The sequence below is a fragment of the Pelophylax lessonae genome, assembly GCF_965119305.1.
Source record: "Pelophylax lessonae genome assembly, chromosome: 2".
NCBI classification, from domain to species: Eukaryota; Metazoa; Chordata; class Amphibia; order Anura; family Ranidae; genus Pelophylax; species Pelophylax lessonae.
In genome coordinates, this window is record NC_138769.1 from 269,026,273 (window position 1) to 269,051,261 (window position 24,989).

General features: G+C 45.7%; 1 protein-coding gene across 2 annotated transcripts in view; it reads left to right on the forward strand.

The window, feature by feature from the left end:
• PLEKHA6 (pleckstrin homology domain containing A6) overlaps positions 1-24,989 on the forward strand; it is a 949,845-nt gene that overhangs the window by 647,819 nt on the left and 277,037 nt on the right. For both annotated transcript variants that reach the window (XR_014224910.1, XM_082245107.1), the window contains 2 exons: positions 11,530-11,674; positions 13,235-13,344. Coding sequence is in view for 1 of the 2 variants with exons in the window: in XM_082245107.1 (XP_082101233.1) it covers positions 11,530-11,674; positions 13,235-13,344 (255 nt within the window). In the remaining variant the exon portion in view is untranslated. The remainder of the gene's footprint in view (positions 1-11,529; positions 11,675-13,234; positions 13,345-24,989) is intronic.

Here is a 24,989-nt window from a genome sequence, read left to right on the forward strand (position 1 = left end):
GCTGGATAAACTTAACACAAACAAATCACCAGGCCCGGATGGCGTACATCCGAGAGTACTCAAAGAACTCAGTAAGGTTATATCTAGATCACTGTTCCTGATCTTTGCTGACAGTATTAGGACAGGAGATGTACCAGGGGATTGGAAGAAAGCTAACGTGATTCCCATATTCAAAAAGGGACAGAGGCATATCCCGGGAAATTATAGGCCTGTCAGTTTGACATCAATAGTATGTAAACTTCTGGAGGGGATGATAAGGGACTATATCGAAGAGTTTGCTAAAGACAACAACATCATCAGCAGTAATCAGCACAGGTTTACAAATGGGCGTTCTTGTCAAACCAATCTCTTAACATTCTACGAGGAGGTGAGCTAGATAGGGGCAGACCAGTGGATGTGGTGTACTTGGATTTCGCTAAGGCGTTTGATACAGTTCCCCAAAAGCGCTTAATTTATAAAATAAGATCTGCAGGTATCGACAGCAGGGTTTGCTCTTGGATATGGAACTGGCTAAAAGGGCATGTCCAAAGGGTGGTAATAAACAGCACATACTCAGACTGGTCTGAGGTAGTAAGCGGGGTCCCCCAGGGCTCAGTCCTGGGACCGACCTTGTTCAATTTATTCATAAACCGCATTGAGGTCGGGATCAGTAGTTCGTTATCAGTTTTTGCAGATGACACAAAATTGGTCGGGGCAATAACTGCACAGCATGAAGCAGATATCCTACAGAATGACCTGGACAAAATAACGGAGTGGGCAACGACATGGCAAATGAGGTTTAATGCGGAGAAGTGTAAGGTTTTGCACTTTGGGACTAAAAACATAAAAGCACAATACACGTTAGGAGGTGAACCCTTGGGGGAATCAAAAATGGAGAAGGATCTGGGAGTCTTTGTTGATGATAGATTAGGCAATAGCATGCAATTTCAAGCGGCAGCTGCCAAAGCCAGCAGAATATTAGCATGTAAAAAGAAAGGGATGTATTCCAGAGATAAGACTATAATCCTTCCACTTTATAAAACTCTGGTCCGACCGCATCTGGAGTATTCTGTCCAGTTCTGGTCGCCAGTCCTCAGGAGGGATGTGCTGGAGAGAGTCCAGAGAAGGGCAACTAAATTGATTAGGGGATTGGAGGACCTTAATTATGAAGAGCGTCTGCAATCGCTTGATTTATTCTCCCTGGAGAAGAGACGCCTGAGGGGGGACATGATAGCAATTTATAAATATCTCAATGGGGATCTCAGCATAGAAAAAAAGCTGTTCAGTCGAAGGGATTGCTTGAGGACTAGAGGGCATACAATGCGATTGGAGGAGAAGCGTTTTAACCTCAGGCAACGTGGGGGGTTCTTTACTGTTAGGGCTACAAGATTGTGGAATTCTCTACCACAAGAGGTGGTTTCTGCGGGAAGTAGGGTGGCTTTCAAAAGACTCTTAGACGTACATCTCAAGGATCAGAACATTCAGGGCTAAGTGAGATGATTACCGCCACACACACCTACACAGGTTGAACTGGATGGACTATTGTCTTTATTCAACCTCACCTACTATGTAACTATGAAATTGGTGCTACTGGGGGGGTGAATCAGAAAGGGGCAACAAGATGGGGGGGGCATTTAAAAGCACAAGAACAGCAGCAGGAGATGGAGAGGCTGGAAGCACAGTAGCCGTGGGTGGGGGGAGGGATCACATGTTGGGTGAATTGCTCTGATCAGAGGCTTGTTGGCTGCTAATCAGAGCTATCTGTTTGTTCAGCAGAATTGGAACAGATTTGCTATAAGCTCATGTTCAGTCTAATGCCCAGTACACACGATCTGAAAATCGGACGACGTTCCGTCCATTTTGTTCGGTTGCTAGGAACTCTCAATTATATTCGCAAATGGGAGAGGTTACTTACGATACGAATTTTCTCGGACGATTATTCAAAAGCTTCCGGTATGCGTAACCACGTTGTAGTGTGTGAGGGGAAATGATGTCTACTGCTCATGCGCTGTCTACTGCTCACCATTTTTTTCGGACGAACAACATACTGATAATACGATTATCGTACAATGTGTTATATTACGATCAAAATTTTTATGCTTGCACGACCGGATAATATCGGGCGAACTGTCGTGATCGCCTCTCGTAAGCTGTGTACTAACGATCAGATTATCGTCCGATCTTTTCACAAGCGTTATTTCTCTGTCGCTCATTGACAGACGTAGTCCTCGTTGATTAATAACAACTCGGGTTATGCTGCCCTCTACAGGAGTAGGACTAGACAGGAAAGAAAACGTTCTGGCCACACCCTAGGGGCAGTCCCAGAGGGTATATCCTCTCACTTCCTGCTACAGCAAATCAGTTTTTTTCTGTCTAGTTAGGAGTAAGGACCTTGCTGGGATCTTCGGTCCTGGCAGGATTTTTTTCTTAGAAGATTTTTAGACAGCTTTTTTTCTCCAGTGTTCCTGTGAGATCTTCAAGCAAGAAAGCTGGAACTGGGCGACGGGCTGGATGTTGAGATCCAGTGGTCACCCCAGTTCAGCCTACGAGCGCGTGCAGGCCATAGCTCCGCGCTGGGTCGGCCGCGACATAGTCCCACTGGACGGGGACTGACCCTGCGAGTTAAACGTCTCGCTGAAACGCCAATGACCATGAGTCACGGCGTCCGTATTGGTCGACAGCCCCCCCACCTCGGTGGAGAGGGGTACTGTCAGGAGTTGGCGCCCGCCTGGTTCCGGTATGGTGAGTAGTATGTTCCCCCTTTTCCCCCTGACGGGTTTTGTGGTGAACGCGGGCCTCTCTCTGAAATGGTAAGGATGGGTCTCCCCTCTATCCTATAACATGTCACAGATCCCCCTATTTGAGTGTGATTTTTGTGAACAAGTAACCAGGAGGCTTGGTTTGGGAGCTGACAATCTAATGTCATTTCAAAACTGTAAAGATGACTGAAGTCAGTGGCAGTACTAGAATATTACTGTGGTAGCATAAGGTATCCTACCTGTCAGAGGTGTTCACAGGGCGATGTCTATGCATGTATAACTGCAGTCCAGATCGCATTCCTCCAGCAAGGGCAGGCACGGACCGCATGCGGCCCACCAGAGTACGGTACCGACGGCCAGGCTGATCACCATCCAGAGTGAAGTTTGGGGGGCTGATGCACTCCCACAGGCCGCTAGGCCGTATACAGCATCCCGCAGGCCGCTGCTAAGCCGCCGCTATCCTAACAGGCCGCCGCCATTTTCTTGCAGAGCACACGAGGCCGCCATATTGGCGTAGCCTCGTGTCTCCAACATGGGGGCGGCCATGTTTGAGGTGACCAAACACCTCATGGAGCCAGGGGGAGGCGCCGGTAGGCGTGTTAAGGGGCGGAGCCGCCTCCTTTACCCAGGAAATAGGGCCAAAGACTTCCTGTCTGTAACAGGACAGCACTGAGCAAGCTGATGAAAACTTCTGTGCATCAGGGATGAGCCTTGGGGTCTCTCTCTCTCTCTGTGGGGTCCAAAAAGGCAGGTAACACTGAGGGGCGCTGTTGTGACTGGGGGACACAAAAAAAAAAAAAAAAGTTTTTTACTTTGTCATTTTTTGTCGCTGGCAAGTGTCTTGTATAATCATTGACCCTGCCGCATAGGTATCCCCACCTGATCCCCTCAAGGTGGCCGCAGGACCCTCCAGTACCCCACTTGTTTTTAATGCATTATCGGCAGTTTTGGAGTCTTTGGTATCCCGGGTGGAGGTGGCCTGTCAGGGACGGGGGTCAAGAAGCGACCCCCGCCTACCCCTATTGTTTATCTGATACTTCAGATACGGATTCGGAGCTGGTCAATGGAGCTGCAGGTCCCTCTTATGGGGCTGTTGTCTCAGGTAATGTCTCCTCAGCAGTGAGGAGAATGTTTCTGCCTCCGCCATAGCACAAGAGTGGTGGATGCACTAGTTTTGTCCTTCCTGGAAACCTTTGGTCTTGAGGTTATACCGGCAGAGGTAGCTGAGACTGAAATTCCTTTTTGGTACTTGTTAGCCTACCAAAAGGGCGAAGGATTTTCCTTTTCCCAAATGGGGTCGTTTTGAAACGAACCCCTGTTATTTCCTAACGCATGGCTAGGCGCTATGCGTTTGAGGAATCCCTCTTTAAAGGATAGACGGTACCACCTGCTGTCTTGCCACAGACTGTTAGGTTAAAGAGGACCTCGTAGCCAACGAGGACCTTCCCTTTCTGCTCATAAGGAGTTGTTCGTTCCGCGAGGGCGGGCGATAAGGCGAAACCCTCCAAAGCCCCTTTATAGGGGTTTCAAAGGGCGCTGGTCGGCTAAACAAAAAGTCCGGCTCAGCCAAGCCTGAAAAATACAGCCTGATGCGCCCCTACCCATCTCTAGAGTGGGGGGACGTCTTCACCGGTTTCCGGATCCATGGCTTGCCGGAACCCCAGACTAAGGGGTTCGCGAGGTCATACGGTCAGGATACAGGATCGAGTTTCGATCACTTCCACCGGTGCGATTCTTCCCTGCTAACATTTAACGGTTTCAGGGGTTCTATTCGAACCTGTTCACAATGCCCAGGAAAGAGGGCAAGGTGCGTCCAATTTCTGGACTTGGGGAAAAATAGAGTCCATCCGAACAGTGATGGCCTCCCTGGCGTCCATAGACATTTAGGATGCCTATCTTTATATCCCCATCATCGCAGGACATCAGCATTTTTCTTTGCTTTCCCACATTCCTGGTTCCCACCAGGAGACTGAACTATCTGGGCCTAAGGTTGGATACATCCTGGGCAAGAGGTTTTCTCCTTGCGGAGAAACTCCAGAAGGTTCAGTCAACGATTCGGATGTTGCTGTCCGTCAATTGGCTGGGACGGATGGTGGCCTTCTTAGAGGCAGTACCGTATACCCAGTCTCATACCCGAATTCTCCTGAAAGAGATTATTTTCTTATGGAATCAGAATTCCGATTTCCTGGACAATCGGATCCGGTTGGGCGAGCGGACCAGGGAGCCTCCGATGCTCAACCAGGGGAAGTCATTCCTTCCGATAGTATCCAGGTTACCAATAGGGTATCGGAAATGAGAGCGATCAGATTTTGTCTGATTTACTGGACCGAGCAGCTCTAGAGCAGCCCTATTCGGATCCAATCGCACTATGCCACGGTCGTGACTTATGTCAAGAAAGGGGCACTTAGAATGTCCTGGTGGCCATCGAAACGACTAGCATCTTTCGTTGGACGGAACGGTTTGTTCCGGATCTCCCCGCATTGTTCACTCCGGGGGTGGGAAATCGGCAGGCAGATTATTTCAGCCATCAGATTCTGGATCAAGGGGTATGGCCTCTTCATCCAGAGGTATCTCACTAGCTGTCCCTTCATTGGGGCACCCCGGATGTGGATCTGTTGGCACCTTGGCTCAACAGGAAGGTGCGGAGGTTTGTAGCTCGCACCCGCGATCTTCTAGCGGACGCAGCAGAAACGCTGATCGCCCCGTGGGGGCAGTATCAGCTACGGCATGCCTTCCATCCTCTCAAGTTACTGCGGGAACTTCTTCGCAGGATAGAGGTGGAGGGAATTCCAGTTATTCTGGAAATTCCGGACTGACCTCGTCGAGCCTGGTATGCCGACTTGGTGAGGCTAGTCGCGGACGCTCCTTGGAGACTTCCTCTCAGGGAGGATTTGCGGTCTCAGGGACTGATCTTCCATCTTGCTTTACAATCGCTGGCTTAATGGCCTGGCCATTGAGACCCAGGTACTGAAGGACAAGGGAGTGTGAGCTTCAGTTATTCCTACCTCTAGTTAAAGCAAGGAAAGCGACTTCCAGCACATGGAAGTCTTATATTTGCGTGGTGTGAATCTCTTGGATTTCCCCCACATACCTATTCGGTGATCTGATTCTTGGTCTTTCTGCAACAAGGGGTTGAGCAGAAATTGTCCTTGAGCACTATCAAGGGTCAGGTTTCAGCGTTGGCAATCTTCTTTCAGAAACCTTTGGCTAATCATTCCTTGGTGCGGAATTTCATCCAAGGGGTGCGACATCTGGCTCCGCCAGTGCGTGCACCCTTACCGCCTGGGATCTTAATTTAGTGTTGTCAGTTCTTCAGAAACTTCTCTTTGAAGATATTAGGGAGATTCCCTTGCTTACATTATCCCAGAAGGTGGCCTTCTTGGTGGCCATTACTTCTGCACGCAGGGTGTCAGAACTGGCCGCATTATCTTGTCGTTCCCCATTTCTGGTGGTTCATAGGGATAAGGTGGTTCTTCTTCCGAATCCATCCTTCCTTCCTAAAGTGGTTTTCAGAGTTTTTATCTGAATAAAAATATTGTGTTACCTTCCCCGTGTCCTAAAACTAGCCATCCTTGGGAGTTGCATTACACTCCTTGGATGGGGCTCAGAAGGATACACTTGACTACTACGAACTTGTTTTCGTAAGACGGACTCACTTTTTGTGATCACGGATAGCCCTTGAAGGGGGTTGCCTGTGTCTGCCGCGACCATATCTAGATGGATCAGTCAGACGGTGGTACAGGCTTATTCTATTAAGGGTCGGAATCCTCCGTTCCCTGTTAAGGCGCACTCTACTCGGGCACCTAGTGTCTCCTGGGTCTTCCGCTATCAGGCGTCAGCGATCCAGGTTTTCGAGGCGATGACTTGATCGTCGGTTCATACCTTTACAACATTTTATAAAGTTGATGTGATGGCATCGTCAGATGCCTCTTTTGGCCACAAGGTTCTGCAGGCCGTAATCTGAGGAGACTGTTGGTCTACCTCAAGGGTTTGTTGGGTGTTTCACTTAGGTCTCATCTTTTTGCTCGATGAGTCCTTGATGCTTCTGGTTGTCTCCAGTTGGGCCTTCTGGATTTTGATTTCTGTCATCCCACCCCTCATTTGTGGTACTGCTTTGTGACGTCCCGAGTTGTTATTAATCAACGAGGACTACGTCTGTCAATGAGCGACAGAGAAAAATGGATTTTTGTAAAATCTTACCGTAAAATCCTTTTCTCTTAAGCTCATTGACAGACGTAGTACCCGCCCCTCTGTTTTGAGTTGGGTTGGGTTAAATTCTCTAAACACTGCTTTGTGACATAACTGATTTGCTGTAGCAGGAAGTGAGAGGATATACCCTCTGGGACTGCCCCTAGGGTGTGGCCAGAACGTTTTCTTTCCTGTCTAGTCCTACTCCTGTAGAGGGCAGCATAACCCGAGTTGTTATTAATCAACGAGGACTGCGTCTGTCAATGAGCTTAAGAGAAAAGGATTTTACGGTAAGATTTTACAAAAATCCATTTTTTTCATCCGATTTTTGGATTGTGTGTATGGCCATAATGGCCCGTTATTTTTCGTCCAATTTTCGGATCGTGTGTATGGGCCATAATGGCCCGTACACACGATCCGAAAATCGGACGAAAAATAACGCTTGTGAAAAGATCGGACGACAATCTGATCATTAGTACACAGCTTACGAGAGGCGATCACGACAGTTCGCCCGATATTATCCGGTCGTGCAAGCATAAAAATTTTGATCGTATTATAACACATCGTACGTTAATCATATTATCAGTATGTTGTTCGTCCGAAAAAAAATGGTGAGCAGTAGACAGCGCATGAGCAGTAGACATCATTTCCCCTCACACGCTACAACGTGGTTACGCATACCGGAAGCTTTTGAATAATCTTAAGAGAAAATTCGTATCATAAGTAACCTCTCCCATTTGGGAATATAATTGAGAGTTCCTAGCAACCAAACAAAAACAGACGGAACGTCATCCGATTTTCGGATCGTGTGTACTGGGCATAAAGGTCTATAGAATGTCCCTTATCTCTGCTCAAATGCGCAGAATTTTGTTAAAAGCTTGATTTCCTGCCCCTTTTACACATACCTTTTACCGGTGAATGTCTGTTTGTGGAATCCCTTGAGAAATTCATCACGTAAGTCACTGAGTGAAAGGTACTCCTTCCCCATTAAACAAGCCTAAGTCTCTTCCATAGCTACTACTTCTGCTAAGGGGCCTTTTCCAGGCATCAGCTTCCAGTCTGAGTTTGGAGGAATATGAAGCATTTCAACACCTCCTAATCAAGTCTATGGTAATTCTCCACAAAGGCACTGGCAGATGTTTGCGGCGTGGTTGCGGTGCGTTAAGATTAGCGAGAGGAACATAATATCCCACAATGCCCTGTAGTGATAGAGGAGAGCATAGAGTGTCCTGCAGTCACCTCCTTCTATGCACTTCCTGTTTGTGCTGCTTTAGGATGGCTGATGTCCACTTCCTAGGGTGGGTGCGTAAGTCATGGTACAGGGCATGAAAGTGCCCTTTAGAATATCTCTGAGAGACAATTAGATGTAACCAATAGTGCCTGGATGCCCTTCCCCTCTTCCTCTACTCAGCCAATTTGGTCATACATCAGCATCACCTGCAGGAGGTGACACATGAGATAAAGCATAGCAAAGGAATCCATGCTGCTGCCTTCCTTGCTAATGGAGTATGCACATGAATTCACAATGACAAGCCACACCTCAAATTGTTTATTTTCTATAATGTCACTTCCCTTAAAAAAAAAAAGCGGTTGAGCTGTGGTTTTACCACTCCCCCTTTAGTTGACAAGGCATCTGCTGAGGGTGTACACATGCTGCAGCCATAATGTTTTGTTTCACAGCCGTGGCAGGAGCTAGACCCCTGTTCCATTTAGTGAGCGTAGTGCTGCCTAATGAAGGTGAATTGGGCTGCACGGCAACCATCCTGCAGCTGTGTGCAATGCATATGGTTGTGGTGCAGCATTTAAGGGATTAAAACAGGTGGTGCGGTGGTGACGTATAACCTCTTGACCACCTGTTACCTGTCGGCAACCAATGTCGCACATGTGAAGGAGCTCTGAGCAGCAAAGGGAGGGAGACCTACAAATGTGAAGAGGTTGTTCTGTATGCCTGCTTACTCACCAATTACTCCCCAAGGCTCAGGAAGCCAAGATCTAGAACTGCTTTGTGCTCTATATTGAAATTTACCACCTCCACATGCCCACACTACAAGTCCTTTCACAGGTAGTGTGTGCACGTCAGGGGGTTGAGTGTGGGCTAAGCAGACACTTAAGGGATAGGCTAAAAGGCAGAGCAATCTTGTCTCCTTCGTCCTCTTCATGTAGAACTGTGTTGTGCCAATCCTGTGTCTCACTATCTCGCTCACGAGATTGACACAGCACAGTGAATCCCTCCCCCCCCAGCTGATACTTTCACAGCCAGCAGTAACAGGATAAATAAAACAGCAGCGGATGCAGCATTGCTGATAAAACAGAATGGATTACTACATGCGTGCAGTGTGTGACAGGGCACAGTGGGCCCCTCTTCCCTCAGGGCTTATGTGCCCTGTACACCCTTGTACTTATTATGATACACCACTGATTCTAATTGTAACATAAATATTTAAAAAAATAAATAACTTATAATATGATTGTAAGTGGCAGAAGTTTAGAAATTACTAATTTATTGATGACAGAAGTGTACCGAAACTAGAGGATAGACTAGAGGATAGACTAGGCAATAGCATGCAATGTCAAGCGGTAGCTGCCAAAGCCGGCAGAATATTAGCATGCATAAAGAAAGGGATGTATTCCAGAGATAAAACTATAATCCTTCCACTTTATAACACTCTGGTCCGACCACATCTGGAGTATTCTGTCCAGTTCTGGTCGCCAATCCTCAGGAGGGATGTGTTGGAAGTCCAGACAAGGGCAACTAAACTAATTAGGGTATTGGAGGACCTTAATTATGAAGAGCGTCTTCAATAACTTGATTTATTCTCCCTGGATAAGAGACGCCTGAGAGGGGACATGATAGCAATTTATAAATATCTCAATGGTGATCTCCGCATTGAAAAAAAGCTATTTAGTCGAAAGGATTGCATGAGGACTCGAGGGCATACAATGCAATTAGAGGAGAAGCGTTTTAACCTCAAGCAACGTGGGGGGTTCTTTACTGTTAGGGCTACAAGATTGTGGAATTCTCTACCACAAGAGGTGGTTTCTGCGGGAAGTATGGTGGCTTTCAAAAGACTCTTAGACATACTTCTCAAAGATCAGAACATTCAGGGGTATGAGAGATGATTACAGCCACACACATCTACACAGGTTGAAGTGGATGGACTATTGTCTTTATTCAACCTCACCTACTATGTAACTATGTGAAAAAATTCAAGATGCACTTGTAATGTAAAAATATATAAAAAATATGAAACTCTTATTGCACATACTTTTCTGCAAGTTTTTGACATTGAGCTAAGCCTAGTGTAAGGGCTCTTTCACACGGTCTGCCTCCGTAGGTGGATCCGTGCTGCTCAGCAGGGGTTCGTAAATACAGATCCCCACTGAGCAGGAAGGTGACAGCTACCTCTCTGCTCATGTGCGGAGAGGGAGGTGTCAGAGCCCCATGCATCTCTATGGGGGAATCGGATGAGAGCCGGAACGCCTGTCCGCTCTCATCCGATCCTGGACGGATGGAAAATAGGGTTTTCATCCGTCTGGATTTCACGGACAGGATCGGATGCAGATGGCAGTGGGTGCCAGCGGACATGTCTCCGCTGACATCTGCTGCCCCATAGGCATGGAGCATCCGATCAGATCCGCCTAAAAAACTGACAGGCGGATCTGATCAGAGCGCTCGTGTGAAAGGACCCTAACAAAGAAATTCACTTTATTAGGTATACACTGCAGGGGTCAGGACTGTGTAGTAAATAGACTGTAGATTTGCTAGATTGGAGACACTGGACAAGATACCCAGGGCACATGCGCACGCCTCCCATGTCCCAGGTCTAGTGACACCTTTTGCGAACAAAAAAAATTAGCAAAATACACTGTGATGTGGGGATGATAACTTTTGAAATAAACCCCAATGTAAATTGGGACTGATGAAAGCTCCGAGCAGCACTGAGATGTATCAAGCTTCTATTGCATTTAGAAAATGGTAGCACAATCTTAATAACTAGAAATGGAAACAAGCAGGCAGGTACAGGGGGGGGGGAGGATGAGATAACATGCAAGAATGCATAGGAAATACTGCTGAACACCATCAGGAATGAAAAATGAAATAACCGTTTTTGTGCAAACTAAAAAATTTGCAGCCACCCACATCAAGCAGCTTGGCGTACTATAATTGAAATCTGGATTACCTTCCTACCATAGCTATTTGACTGTCCTTTTCCATATATGCCTTGCCGAAAGACTCTGGAAATGCATAGGATTGCATTGAGTAAAATTACAGCTTACTGTGCAAAAACCAATAAATAAAAGTGTACACAAGGTCATTAGGAAGGTTGTGTACTTGGCATCCAGGTTGCATTATTGCAGTGCCCTGAAGGAATGTTATTGCGGTTTATACTAGCGGTATTACACTTCAAAGCAAAGCTTCTCTTTGCCCAAGTTGTAAAGTAGCGTCAGTAGCTATGGATAAAATCTAGCCATTGCATACTTGTCAGAGTACCCAAAGTTGATTTGTCATTCGTTTCCATTAAGTTATTTTATATATTTCTGTTTGTTGGATTACCCCCTTTCCTTCTGTTTCTATTTATTTATTCTACCTTTCTTTGTGCAGGTAAAGCTCAACTTAGAGCCATATAAGAGAGAATCACCCCATTTCTTAACACCTCTGCCTAATGAAGGAGTTAGCTCCCTGCCTACAAGAACAGATGCAGACACTGAAAAACAATGGCAATTACAACAGCAGGCTGCAAATAAAGGTACTGTTAAAGGACATGTTATGAGTAAACTGTTTAGTCTGAACGTTGGACAGCAGGTGAGGAGTGGTGGGAAATATAGATACAGTAAATATTTCATCTTACAAAAGCACTTCCATCAAACCATGCATCTGAACTGGTAAAACCTGCCATACACATAGATTTATTTTTATTCAGCCTGTAGCCTACCAAGATATTTAATACCATTATTGGGACTTAAATCGTCTCAGAACTTTATAATATTGTATCTAACAGTATATGTTTTTTTGCAAAACTTGTATTCTTAACAAATCATTAAAGACTATGTAAACCCAACATTTCATATTCCTTATATCTGCCTGATCTCAGGCACCATGTACTTGTATGAAATACTACCCTGTTAACTTTGTATTGCTTCCTTTGTGTAAAATCCCTGGTGTTCTTGTCAGTCCCTCTGCTCCAAATGAAAACTGACCATGTTAAACAGGAGAACACACCATGATCAGTTCTCTAGCTATGCTGGGAACTCCACCTGCTCTCCTCCTATGATCAGACTCGTACTGACCCCCCCCCCCCCCCATTCGGTCAATACAAATACATGTATTTTTTTTGGTAAGCATATATTTTTCAGCTGCTTTGCTGTTAGGTTTTATTATTTGGGTGTTTTCTAAACTCATGTGTCAGTACTACAGTCTTGTACACAGGCACAACAGAGTCTGTGGCACCTCCCCAACAGAAGCAAGGCACAACAAGCCCTTTTCCCTTTGATATGTTATTGGATGTGATGGAATAATATTCTGTTATATTTACAGTTCCAATATTGGCATTAAATTTCTTGGTAACTTTGTTATCTGCTTTATGATTTAATGTAGAGTCTTGTCAGTGGAATAGCAGACAGAAAGAAGCTGAACTCAAGGCTATAAAATAGGACGACTGGCACTAGAAAGTTGATAGTGTTTTGAGGAAGGTGACTGAGTAGATTTGAGATGTTGTGACTGAAAATGGCAGGACATCCAAATGTTTTAGATGGGAGAAGCGAGTTTTGCAGTGTGAAGGTGAAAATAGATAGATAGCCATCGGATGTCCATTTACAGATGGTTAAATGCAGATAGAAACACTTGTTAAGACAGGAGAGGGCTGAAAAGGTGCAGGGAAACTGATTTGAACATCATCTGCATTTATGCACTGTTGGTGACTATACAAAGGGAACAATTCTTTGAAGTGGTGATACTGTATACAGTAAATAGTAACAAGTTTTGAGCTAGGGAATAATTATTTGGAGTGCTCTGACAGAGAACATGTATTAGGGATTTAGGTACACCTCAAGCAGCCATATGAGAAAAATGATATTACAGATACAAAGAGAATGCAGATTATTCCGTATGGTAAATACATCCCTGACTATTAGGAATGCCTGAAACACATGTTGTGGAGAAGATAGGCTAAAGTTGATTTTGTCATGGTTATTTGAGTGAAAAGGTAGAGAACAGAGCTGAATTACTGTTGGGATATTTGGGATGGGATAGTTAGGTACACTTAGATGTTGTATCTGTTTTCTAATTCTCTTGTTGTCTGTATTCTAAGTTGGCATTGTTCCTCCACGGACAAAGTCACCAAATGATGAAGGATCATTGACAAAACAACTGGTAGTAATAAGAGGAGGAAACCATGCATCGAACAGACAGATCTCAAGGGTAAATAGAATATTTTATGTTGTTTCAGACTTTTCCTGCCCCTGTCGCTGGCAAATTTCCATTTCAGCATGTGATTAAATGTGGAGAAGTGTGTGCAAGTGGGTTTAACCAGAACTTAGAATGATTGCCTTTTTCTGTAGGGGGGCCTAAACTAGTCATGTAAGTTCCTAGACTAAATAGGAGGTTTGTACCCCTGCATAAATTTCCAGTTTCAGCAGGGAATAAGAATACCACAGAGTACTGAATATTCTAAAACTGGTGTACACACACAAATCATATTTCCTAATCATACATAAGGGACACAGGATGAAGTATTCAGATACATTCGATTATGCTGATGCCTTCAGGAGATCGAGCACTGGCAAACAAAGCTGTAACGACAGCGCAGTATAACCTTTCCCACTCCATGACTCAGTTTTTTTGCTAGTTTCCTGCATTTTCTACTTTTTCTCAAGACATTTTTTTTTTTTTTTTTACAATATTCTGCAGTTTTTGTAGACCCACTGGGGCTCATTTTCTGGCTTTCTGGATTGGCTGATCTTCAGCATAGCCTTGAAGGTCATACCCAGGCCCCACTGTAAAGAGGGAGCAGGGGCGGCCTGTAATGCACCCTCTGAGCATTTGACTCTGCATTAGATTCAGGGCTCTGGTGTGATGGAACCTTGTCCATGGTTTTTCTGCCAGGAGGGCAAAGTCTAGTTGGATGGTGCATGTACTCTTGATCCTGCCTACTTTTCCCTAGAGCAGGGGTAGGCAAATTTTGAGAGATGGAGATCTACTCTGACAATATTGCAGAGAACAAAGGTCAACCAGGATGCAGTGCCCCCCTTTAAAAAATAAATAAATAACTAGCAAGCCCTCAGTAAAAAGTAAAGACAGCATGAAAAAAAACTAGTAAAACCAATGGCACTGTAAAAATATAAACTTAGCCTACCTTTAAAGTTTGCTTCAGTGAGAAACTTAACATTCACTTTCATTCACAATTTTTTCATTTCTAGGGAGCATATGGGTTACCCCCACAAGGCTGTTGCAGAAGTTCATCGTGAAAGCAGAACATCTTGTACTGCAAGCTGATTTTCTTGACTAGTTTCAGGCCTGGCTATCTAATCTGATTTCTGGCCAGTGCAAGTAGTATGTAGGGCAGCGTACAGTGATCAGTAGTATATAGTGCGTTTCCAGAGGTCAGTAGTATGTAGAACAGTGTCCAGCAAGCGGTAGTAGGTAGGGCTGTGTCCAGAGGTCAGTTAGTAGGTAGGGCAGTTTTCAGGGCTCAGTAATAGGTAGGGCAGCGTCCAGGGCTCAGAAGTATATAGGGTGGTGGACAGAGGTCAGTAATTTGTAGGGCAGTGGACAGAGGTCAGTAATTTGCAGGGCAGTGGACAGAGGTCAGTAGGATGTCTCTTGTAAAAGCAGTCTAGCGGCTAATTATCCCCTAGGATTGCTTTTATATGTAAGCCGACCGCTGGCTGTAAAAAATGATACCAAGATGATGCCTAAATCTGCAGACATCATCCTGGTATGACCACTCAAAGTCCAGCATATTGTAGGGTTCTTTTTTTCATGCAGCCTCCTGTCAGATTCCTCCATTCACATCGATCGAAGTGGATGAAGAAATTTCTGCCAGAAAATGTGTGGTATGCCCACCATTAGACCTCCCAACATCCATCCACTTCTAATGATGGGCATGCATGAAATGTTCTTTTTTTTATTTTTTCATGCAGCTTTTACATGGGCTGAAGGAACAAAAAAAGAACATAGCAGATTCCTCCATTCGCATCGATCAACGTGGATGAAAAAATCTCTGCCAAGAGAAGTGTTAAAAAATATATGACGAGGCATAGGGGAGATCCTCCCTCTGTATCCACACCCCATCCCCTATGCTTTGCCCCGTATATGCTCTTTTTTTAAACTGCGGTGGTGAAATCCCCTTCTACAGCGCTGCCATCATAGATTTCCATAAATGCTGAGAGCAAACGCTGTTGCTGTCAGAATATATAAATCATTGCGGCAGCTGATTGGCATACCTGCAAGGCAAATAATGATTAACAATAAAACAGTAACCATAAAACATTACATTATAATAGCATAGAATGTTGGTATCTGAAAAGCAAAAAAAATGGTTAACAATAAAACATTACAGTATAACACTATATTTTAAAGTACAGTAAAAGTAGAAAAGTAGAGTAAGAACAGAAAATTAACTCAATAAAACGACAACTATTTTTGGCTTTTTTATTTTTTGTAACCTTTTTGTAACTTTTTTTTTTGTAGCTTTAAAAGTTACAGGTTAGGGTCTCTACAAATGCGATTGCCATCTAACATCTTTCGAGACCCTGTGTAAGTGTGCCCTAGACTGTGCCGTGCTGTACCCTATACTAATAATCCACTAGCGTGTGGTAGGGACGGAAACAGTCCCCGTTGCAGAGACCAGGTTGGCTAGGACAGGAGGGACAAAAATAGCGGGTGTCACGCCTATCCGCGTTTTCAACAGACACAAAACTTTCTTTGGGGGTTTCTTTGGGTAGAGGAGGGACAAAAATAGTGTGTGTCACGCCTATATCCACGTTTTCAACAGACACAAAACTTTCTTTGGGGGTTTCTTTGGGTAGAGGAGGGACAAAAATAGTGGGTGTCACGCCTATATCCACGTTTTCGACAGACACAACACTTTCTTTGGGGGTTTCTTTGGGTAGAGGTACTCGGGAGGACATCCGTAAAATGCCTCTCATGCAGCCAGCTCACTGCATCTGGATTGTGAATTTGGGCCACAGCACCTCCTGGATACAGAAAGGCTGTGATGATCTCTTCCTGGAATTTTAGGAAGGATCCACTTCATCCTGACGCTTTGTATAGCCAGGGCCGACCTTAGGTGTTCAGGCGCCCTGTGCGAGCTAATCCTGTGGCGCCCCCCTAAACATGGCTGTAAACTATTTTAGAGTATAATTGCTGCTAATTGACTGCAAGTGGGTGCAGCAGCAAGATAAAAACAGGGAAAAAAACTGCACAAAATTATTCTTAAGTATTTACCCTAAAATTATATATAAATATGTCACCCAAATCTGTTTCTGTTGTAAAAAGTGCACAGTGCTAAATTATTAATTAAATCTGCATGGCTACTACAGTATACATATCATATACCAATACTAAATAAATAACAATGAAATATTCATAACTTCTACAATGTGCAAGAAATGAATCAACATAGCGCGATTCCATAAAATACATAGCCTTTTATTTAAGTCTGGTGAGTCAGTTTGGGGTGATTGGTGGAAGCAGCACATAGGGTGCTTTTCTGCGCACACCTTCTGTTGAAGATTTGTCACTATAAATATTTATTTGCACTTTTTTGCACATTTTCTTGCACCTTTTTGGCACTTCATTGGACTTTTCTTGGAACTTTTTTATGTTCACTAATAACTTAGCCCCCCTTACATCAGAGACCCCTCATGGAGCCCCCCCCTTACATCAGAGACCCCTCCCATGAAGCCCCCCTTACATCAGAGACCCTCCACAGAGTCCCCCTTAAATCAGAGACCCTCACAGAGCCCTCCTTACATCAGAGACCCCTCACAGAGCCCCCCTTACATCAGAGACCATCACAGAGACCCCCTCTTACATCAGATACCCCCACAGACCCTCCTTACATCAGAGAGCCCCCCTTACATTAGTGACCCTCACAGAGCCCCCCTTACATCAGAGACCCCCCCCCACAGAGCCCCCCTTACATCAGAGACCCCCCCACAGAGTCCCCCCTTACATTAGAGCCCCCCTTACATCTGAGACCCCCACAGAGCCCCCCTTACATCAGAGACCCCCGCATAGTCCCCTTTACATCAGAGATCCTCAGAGCCCCCCCCTTACATCAGAGACCCCCACAAAGCCCACCTTACATCAGAGACCCCCCACAGAGCCCCCCTTACATCAGAAATCCCCACAGAGTCCCCTTTACATCATAGACCCCCCACAGACTTCCCTTACATCAGAGACCCTCAGAGAGCCCCCCCTTACATCAGAGACCCCAGCAGAGTCCCCCTTACATCAGAGACCCCAGCAGAGTCCCCCTTACATCAGAGACCCCCGCAGAGTCCCCCTTTACATCAGAGACCCCCCCACAGAGCCCCCTTTACATCAGAGACCCCCCACAGAGCCCCCCTTACATCAGAGACCACCCCCACATAGCCATCTTTACATCGGAGACCACCCCCCCACAGAGCCCCCTTTACTTTAGAGATCACCCCCCCCACAGAGCCCCCTTTGCATCAAAAACCCCCCTTACATCAGAGACCCCCCACAGACCCCCCTTACATAAGAGCCCCCCACAGACCCCCCTTACATCAGAGCCCCCCACAGAGCGCCTCTTACATCAGAGCCCCCCTTACATTTGTTACATACTGGGGCAGGAGAGAGGGTAAGCTTACTTACCCCAGGATGAAGGCTCAGGCTGTCTGCAGCTGTTCTTCTGTGTTAAAATTCCCGCCCACACATCCCCTTAGAGTGTGGGCGGGGCAGACCCAGGAGGAGAGGGGCGGGAGGAGAAGGGGAGGGAGGAGAAGGAGCAGCTGATGATCTCTCTCTCTCTCTCCTCTCGTGTCCCTGAGGCTTAGCTGTGTGTGAGATACACAGCTCAGCCCTGCAGTTCGGACTCGGAATGGAGACACAGGCACAAGTGCACAGCAGGAAGTAAGCGACGGCCGCGGCCTGTGTTATCCCTGTCCAGACCGCGGTCGCCGCTTACCTCCCGCTGTGCGGCCTCATCATTTGTGAGCTGCGATGGCCGCACGGCACCCCTGTTGCCCATGGCGCCCTGTGCGGCCGCACAGCTCACACACCCCAAAGGCCGGCCCTGTGTATAGCACATAAGCGTTCAGCAGAGCCAATTAAAATGTTGAAGTATACAGACACTTTTTTGTACCAGCGTCTGACCTTACAGACAATTGAGTATGGCGCCATCGTTGAAGTCCACCCCTCCCATGTTAAGGTTGTATTCATGGACACAGAGGGGCTTCTCAACAACAACAGTCGGCGGAAAACATTCCGCGTGTCCCTCCACTTCACTATAAGCAATCTGTTAGACTTCAAGCAGGCTCCCTCCCCCCGTCTATGTCGGGTATCCACAAGCCTTTAGGGGAAGCCCCGGCGATTAGGTCGCACGGTGCCACATGCGCCAATTGCAAATTCAGAAAGGTGACTAAAAAGTGGCACGCTTGAATATAAGTTGTCCACGTATAAATGGTACCCATTCCTGAATAAGGATGACACCAGGTCCCAAACAACCTTACCGCTGCTCCCTATGTAGTCTGGGCAGTTGGGGGGGTCCACACTGCTGTCTTTGCTCTCGTAAACACGGAAACTACATGTAAAGCATGTTGCCCTGTCACAGAGCTTATACATCTTGACCTCCATATCTGGCACGCTTTGCTGGGGATAAACTGTTTGAAAGCAAGATGGCCAGAAAATTTAATCAGAGATTCATCAAGGCAGACAGCGTGTTGGAGCATATACAAGGCTGCAAACTTCAGGTTGTGAGCAGTGGCGGCCGGTGTGTTGGGGGCGCCACCCCCCCCTATCCATGCGTCCGGCCCCCTAATCTACATGCGGGGCGCTGGACGCATGGAGTTCAATGGGCTTTATTTGCATCACCTGATTAGAGCCAGAGGCTCTAATAGGCTTCAGCAAAGGGTGGACCCGGGGCGCAGAGCAGTGCCCCCCCGAGCCCACCCATTGTGTGACAATAACGAATGAAAATTCGCTATTGTCACACGGATCCTCCTCCTGGCCAATCAGGAAGGGGGTCCAATACGCGCTTCCTGATTGGCCAAAAGGCAAACCCCATGCCTTTGGCTGGGGAGGACGCCGGGGGACTGAAGAGAAGCCACGAGCCGCTGCTGCACCAGGGGGCACACAGACAAAGCCTGTCCCCGCTTCGAGCCCCGCTCAGCCTGCCCTATGATGTGACCCGCTTCATGATCGAGTGCAACGCCTGCAAGGACTGGTTCCATGGTAGGTAGGGTTCGGCTGTGTGTCATCCAGGCCTCCCGGTGTGCGGTGCCCGGGGAGGGGAGGAGGGTGTCCGGGGAAGGGGAGGGGGGGTCTTATTGTTACCCCGGTGACTGTCATCTCATGCCTCTATTGTGTGAATTTCCCCCACTCACTGTCCCGATGTGTGATCAGGGAAGATGGGGATGTGTTCGCGGGGTTTGGTTTTGGTGGGAATGACAGACCGCCTCTTCCTCCATCTCCCCTCCGTCGTCCTGTGTGCCGCCTGTCAGTCTACACAGCACTATTGTCCTCCATAGTGTCACTGGACACCCCCACATCCTCCATATGGACCCCCTCTGACACATCCTCTATATGAATCTTCTCTGCAACATCCTCCGGTAGGCTGAGGTAAGTGCACTGGTCTCGCGCGCGGGGGGGGGACATGCTTACGCTGGTCACTCTGCATTGAAAGGGGGCATGCTGGCATCTCTGCATTGAAAGGGGGCACGCTGGCATCTCTGCATTGAAAGGGGGCACAATGATCTCTGCATTGAAGGGGGCACGCTGCTCTCTGTGCATTGAAAGGGGGCACGCTGATCTCTGTGCATTGAAAGAGGGCACGCTGGTCTCTGTGCATTGAAAGGGGGCACGCTGGTCTCTGTGAATTGAAAGGGGGCACGCTGGTCTCTGTGCATTTGAAAGGGGGCACGCTGGTCTCTGTGCATTTGAAAGGGGACACGCTGGTCTCTGTGCATTTGAAAGGGGGCACGCTGATCTCTGTGCATTGAAAAGAGGCATGCTAGTCTCTGTGCATTGAAAGGGGGCACGGTGGCATCTCTGCATTGAAGGGGGCACGCTGGTCTCTCTGCATTGAAAGGGGGCACGCTATACCTTAATTACTGAAGGCCCCTTTCACACTTTTGTGACCTCAAAGTCACACAATTTTTTGCCGCAAAGCAATGCCTATTACATTTTTCTGTTTGCGCCCCCCCAAAAATTTTGAGCACCAGCCACCACTGTTTACGAGGGGCCGGTCATATCTAGGGTCACCACGAGGATGACAGAGTTCATTGTCACTGAAGTGCATGAACCACAGGATTTGCTCACATCTAGTCCTGGCTATGGCAGCAGAGAACCCAGGCATATGGTGAATTGGGTCAGTGGACCAATATGACCACAGCTCACTCTTTTTAGTAATGGCCATGAGGAGGGACAGGCCCAGAAATGTTTTAAATTCAGAAACAGTGATACTTTTCCATGCAAATTCTCTGGCAAGAGTCAAATTTGGATGTGCAGCGATGAATTGATCAGCATATAAATTGCTTTGGTCTACAATAGATCTGTACAGATCTTCCGTGAAAAACAGCTTGTAAGAGTCAAAGGAAGTAAAATTGTCTGTTTCCACCTGAATTCTGGGTTGGCCAGTGAATGGGGGGAGTACGGTCGCTGTAGAAGTGATGGGCTCCGAAATAGGATTTGCCAGCGCATCAGGAAGGACACTATGGGCTCTACAGGCCTGTCTTCGAATTCTTGGTGGCTGCGGAACACTATTTGTGCTAGCCACTGCACCAGCTTGAACTGCACTTGTGGGATGCGCCACGTAACCAAGTGTTACCACAGTGCTGGTTTGACTTCGACTGGGATTTACTAGGCCGCTGGTGCTTGCCAGTTCACCGGAAGGTTGAGCGGCACTAGTACCAACACTCTGCTGCATGCGAGAACCTTGCGATTGCTGCACCTCAGCAACAGTAGAAGAGGTTGAGTACGCCTGACCTTAGCAGGGACCACTACTCCGTTGTCAGGGCGATCTGTCAGGGTGCCTTTCTACAGGTTCGTATACTGAACCTGATTCTGACTGTGAGGCTTCCCCATCGCTCTCATCGGCCATGCTCCGTATCCTGTAGGCCTCTTCACTAGTGTACATTTCGTTTGACATTTTGGCCAATAAATTTACAGGTACCTAGTGTGACTCACAGGTAAAAAAGCACCTGGTTGTCGAGGACTGTTTCAATCGCTATGAAAAAAAAACTGCTAGTGCTAGCAGAGATTAGGCCTGATTGCGCTAACTGCGGTTTTGTGTGTTGTGTATTGGAAGTGACAGTAATCTGTTGATTACTGCACTTTTGCGATGGGCTAAATGCAGGAGTTGGCAGGTGTCGTGGCCGATCCTGCTAACGCTGTGTTTTGGGAACACTAAACTATTGGGGACACTAGTATAGTTCTGATCAGATCAAAGATATTGATCTGTTCAGACACTATTCTAGTAATGGAGGTGTTGAGTGTGTGTATGTGTGTCACTGGCAATCAAAGGGTTAAATTATATTATATAATATGCGGCAGGGATGTGACGCTGTCGTAGATTGATGCTAACTAGCGTTAACGCTAACTGATGTCACCTGTGACACCAATACAGTGAGCAGAAAAAAGAACTGTACACTATAAAAATTACACTGTGACAGGGCAATGAAGGGATTAACTGGGGGGATCAGGGAGTTACATTTTTATTGGGGGTGTGGCGGGTACCCTAAACCTATTTGGGACAGAAACTAATGGTCTCTAATGCTAAATGAAGTCACACTATTAAAGTAATCAGTAAAAAAAAGCTATATACTGTATATAGTGTGCACTGTGACAGGGAGTGAAAGGGTTAACTGGGTGGTGATCATGAGGTTAAATGTGCCTATGTGTACTGGTGTCAGTGTTCTGATTTGTGTACTCACAGTTAAATGCTCTCTTCTCTCAAGCTGGAACCGAAAAGGGCTCCACGAGGGAAGAGAGCATCATTTCCTGTGCCTGTGTTTACAAAACACAGACGCAGGACGGTCTGGCATTGGTGAAAACCGATCACCAGGTCCAGGCCAAAAATAATTGGCCTGGACCTGATGACTGATTGGTTCTAACCCGAATCAGACCATCGTGGGGAAGGAGAGTGCGCTCTCGCACGTACCCCTACATTGGTTCGCACAGGAGAGGCTGACTGCCGTAGTAATTCTGCGGTGGGCGGGAACAAGTTAAGGAGACGGATCTATACCAAAGCCAAAGATCTGTGACATATGCCTAATTTACAATCTTAGAAATACTAAAGTAAACTTAACAATTAATGTAGTAACACTGACATACATTCATTATATGTCACTATATACATTATCCCTATAGGTGTGAAAATAGAGCAACAATTATTCAATTGTATCTTATTCAAACTTCCATCTCACAATAATATAAAAACCATACAAGACAGGAGATGCTGAATTATCTGGGGCATAGAAATGTGTTACTGCCAAAACAGATACGTGTCAGATCAGAACAGAACAAAGATCTAGCACCCAATAAATACAGTACAAACTGAAAGGACTGCACCAATATTATCTAACGGGGGGGAGGGGGGTGCAACCCAAAGATATTTACTTATGAAAACAGACTAATTACCGTAAGAAAACAATTTAGAACAATACTTCCATTGGTGAATTGTCTTTGAAGGCTGTGATCTGCTTTTGCTTTGAAAATCTTAAAGCACAGGTGTCAAACACAAGGCCCGCGCAGCTTCTAGGCACAAAGAACTGGAAAAGCACAGGCAGGGCACTGGAAAGTCACCAGGTGAAATCCTGTGCTGAAATGGCCTGATACAGTGTAATCCGTTAGGATCACAGCTTTGTATCGTGTCATTTAGTGTATTTACACTTTGCCGCCGGTTCCACCCCCCTGCGTCGCAACGCTCGCAGGGAAGGGAACCGTAAGACAGGTGACGGCATCGGCCGAGCACACAGCTGTAGGACAGCGGAAGGACAGCGGGGGATCGCAGGGGAAGGTGAGTTTTAAAATATAAAACAACAGATTTCTATGCAAAACAATGTACCGCTTTTAGCACAGAAGTCCTGACATAATCAGACCGCCAGGGAGGTTAATACACATATGTATATACACACAGCTGTTCACACTCACAAGCCTTGCAATTAACCTGTGTCAAAGAAGGGGGGGGTTCAGCACTCTCAGTGGGCTTTCAGCACCTTTCAACTATGATATAGAACTCCTGATTTTCAAACTTTAAACGGCATTTGTGAAATGGCTTTTTTTTACATGTCACTAATGCTTTAACATTTCACTTTACTTCTTTTTAATAATTTTTTTAACTGCATTGGATGTGGCTCCAATAACCACATGATTAACCACCTCTGCAAGTGTTTATATTTACGATTTTTGGCTCGCAGTTTTCTTAGATTTACCTTTTTCAGAATAAGCAATATAATATTTTATGTTTTTTTTTTTTTTTACCTAATGGGAAAGTGCAAAATGACTACACATTGCACACAATTTTACAATTTTAAGTCAATAGTTACCCCAATTATAAAATTCTAATTGCTCACAATTTAATATAAGGAAATAAAAAAAATGTAGTCTTTTTAAGGACACACTTTACACATCAAATATTTGTTTTTTTCGGCTTCTAAAAGTTGCCATGACCAGCATGGCACTGACTCGTTACCTTTAGATGTTCTTGTGGCAAAGTCACATCACTTTAAAACATAAGAAACAAACACAAAACAAATCATTATGCAACCAATATTCAATCAGTGTTATCAAATGTTTTGCTGATACAGCACTTTAGGAACACTATTACAACTAACACAACATAACAATCCATGGATCCCACACACCTCTACATGACTAACCTACTCTTACAATTAGCTAGCTAAAATCTGTAGACAAAAATATTAGTGAATTTCTCTAATAAAGCTGCACTTTCTCTTTTTCTGGACTGTACCTAGTTCAATAGGTCTCATCTTTCCTCTCTATTTTTTTTTTTCCTGGTGTACACTTCTTACAATAGAGTCAAATCCATTCCTCTACCTAGGTCATTATAAGTAGGCTGGGTGGTAGTTTATAATGTGCTTACAGTTATCTCCGCAATGTTATTATCAGCTTCATATTCATATACAAGACAATAATTCACTTTCATTTCCTCTTTAGCATCTTGGTAGTATTTTTTTTTTTTTTTACATTTTTACATATTTCTAAAGCTTAAAATCAAATTTCCCTTCTAGGGGTAAAAAACCCCTGCGTGCCTTAGTTCCATTACTTGAGGGACTCGGCCACTCCTGTTCCCAAAGTTATATATCATATAATCTTTGGCAATCCAGGAGGAACTCTTGGTGGAATCACACAGATTTCCATTTGGAGTGTACACGGTGGTACAATTCCTCATCTCACACGGTGGTGAGACTTCCTCAAGAATTAGTATATAATACAAAGAGGGTGCAGCGCTACAATAAATAAGAGTATAAATATATACACTCAAGGATATGGATGTAAAGGAGTCCTTAAAACAATCCAATCACAGTCAATAAATAGACCTAAATGCAAGGTAGAGTCCTTATATGTCACAGAGCCAAGCTTGAGAAATAAAGGAGACCCGTGCTGTAAAGGATGAAATATTGCACCTCTTCATTTGTGATTCCATCACCATAAGTGCTAGCCTCTCACCTCAATTACCCGACCTCTAGGGTCATTGCGCAGTGTATTGCCAAATACCGGATGGGCTCCCAATCTCCAAAGCAATGCCTCCAATCTCAGACCGTTTAACAGTATTAAATTCCACCAAAAAGAAGGAACAAAAGACATCTAGTGCTCTCCGTTTGGTCAATATTTAATGCATATTAAAATCAGTGTAC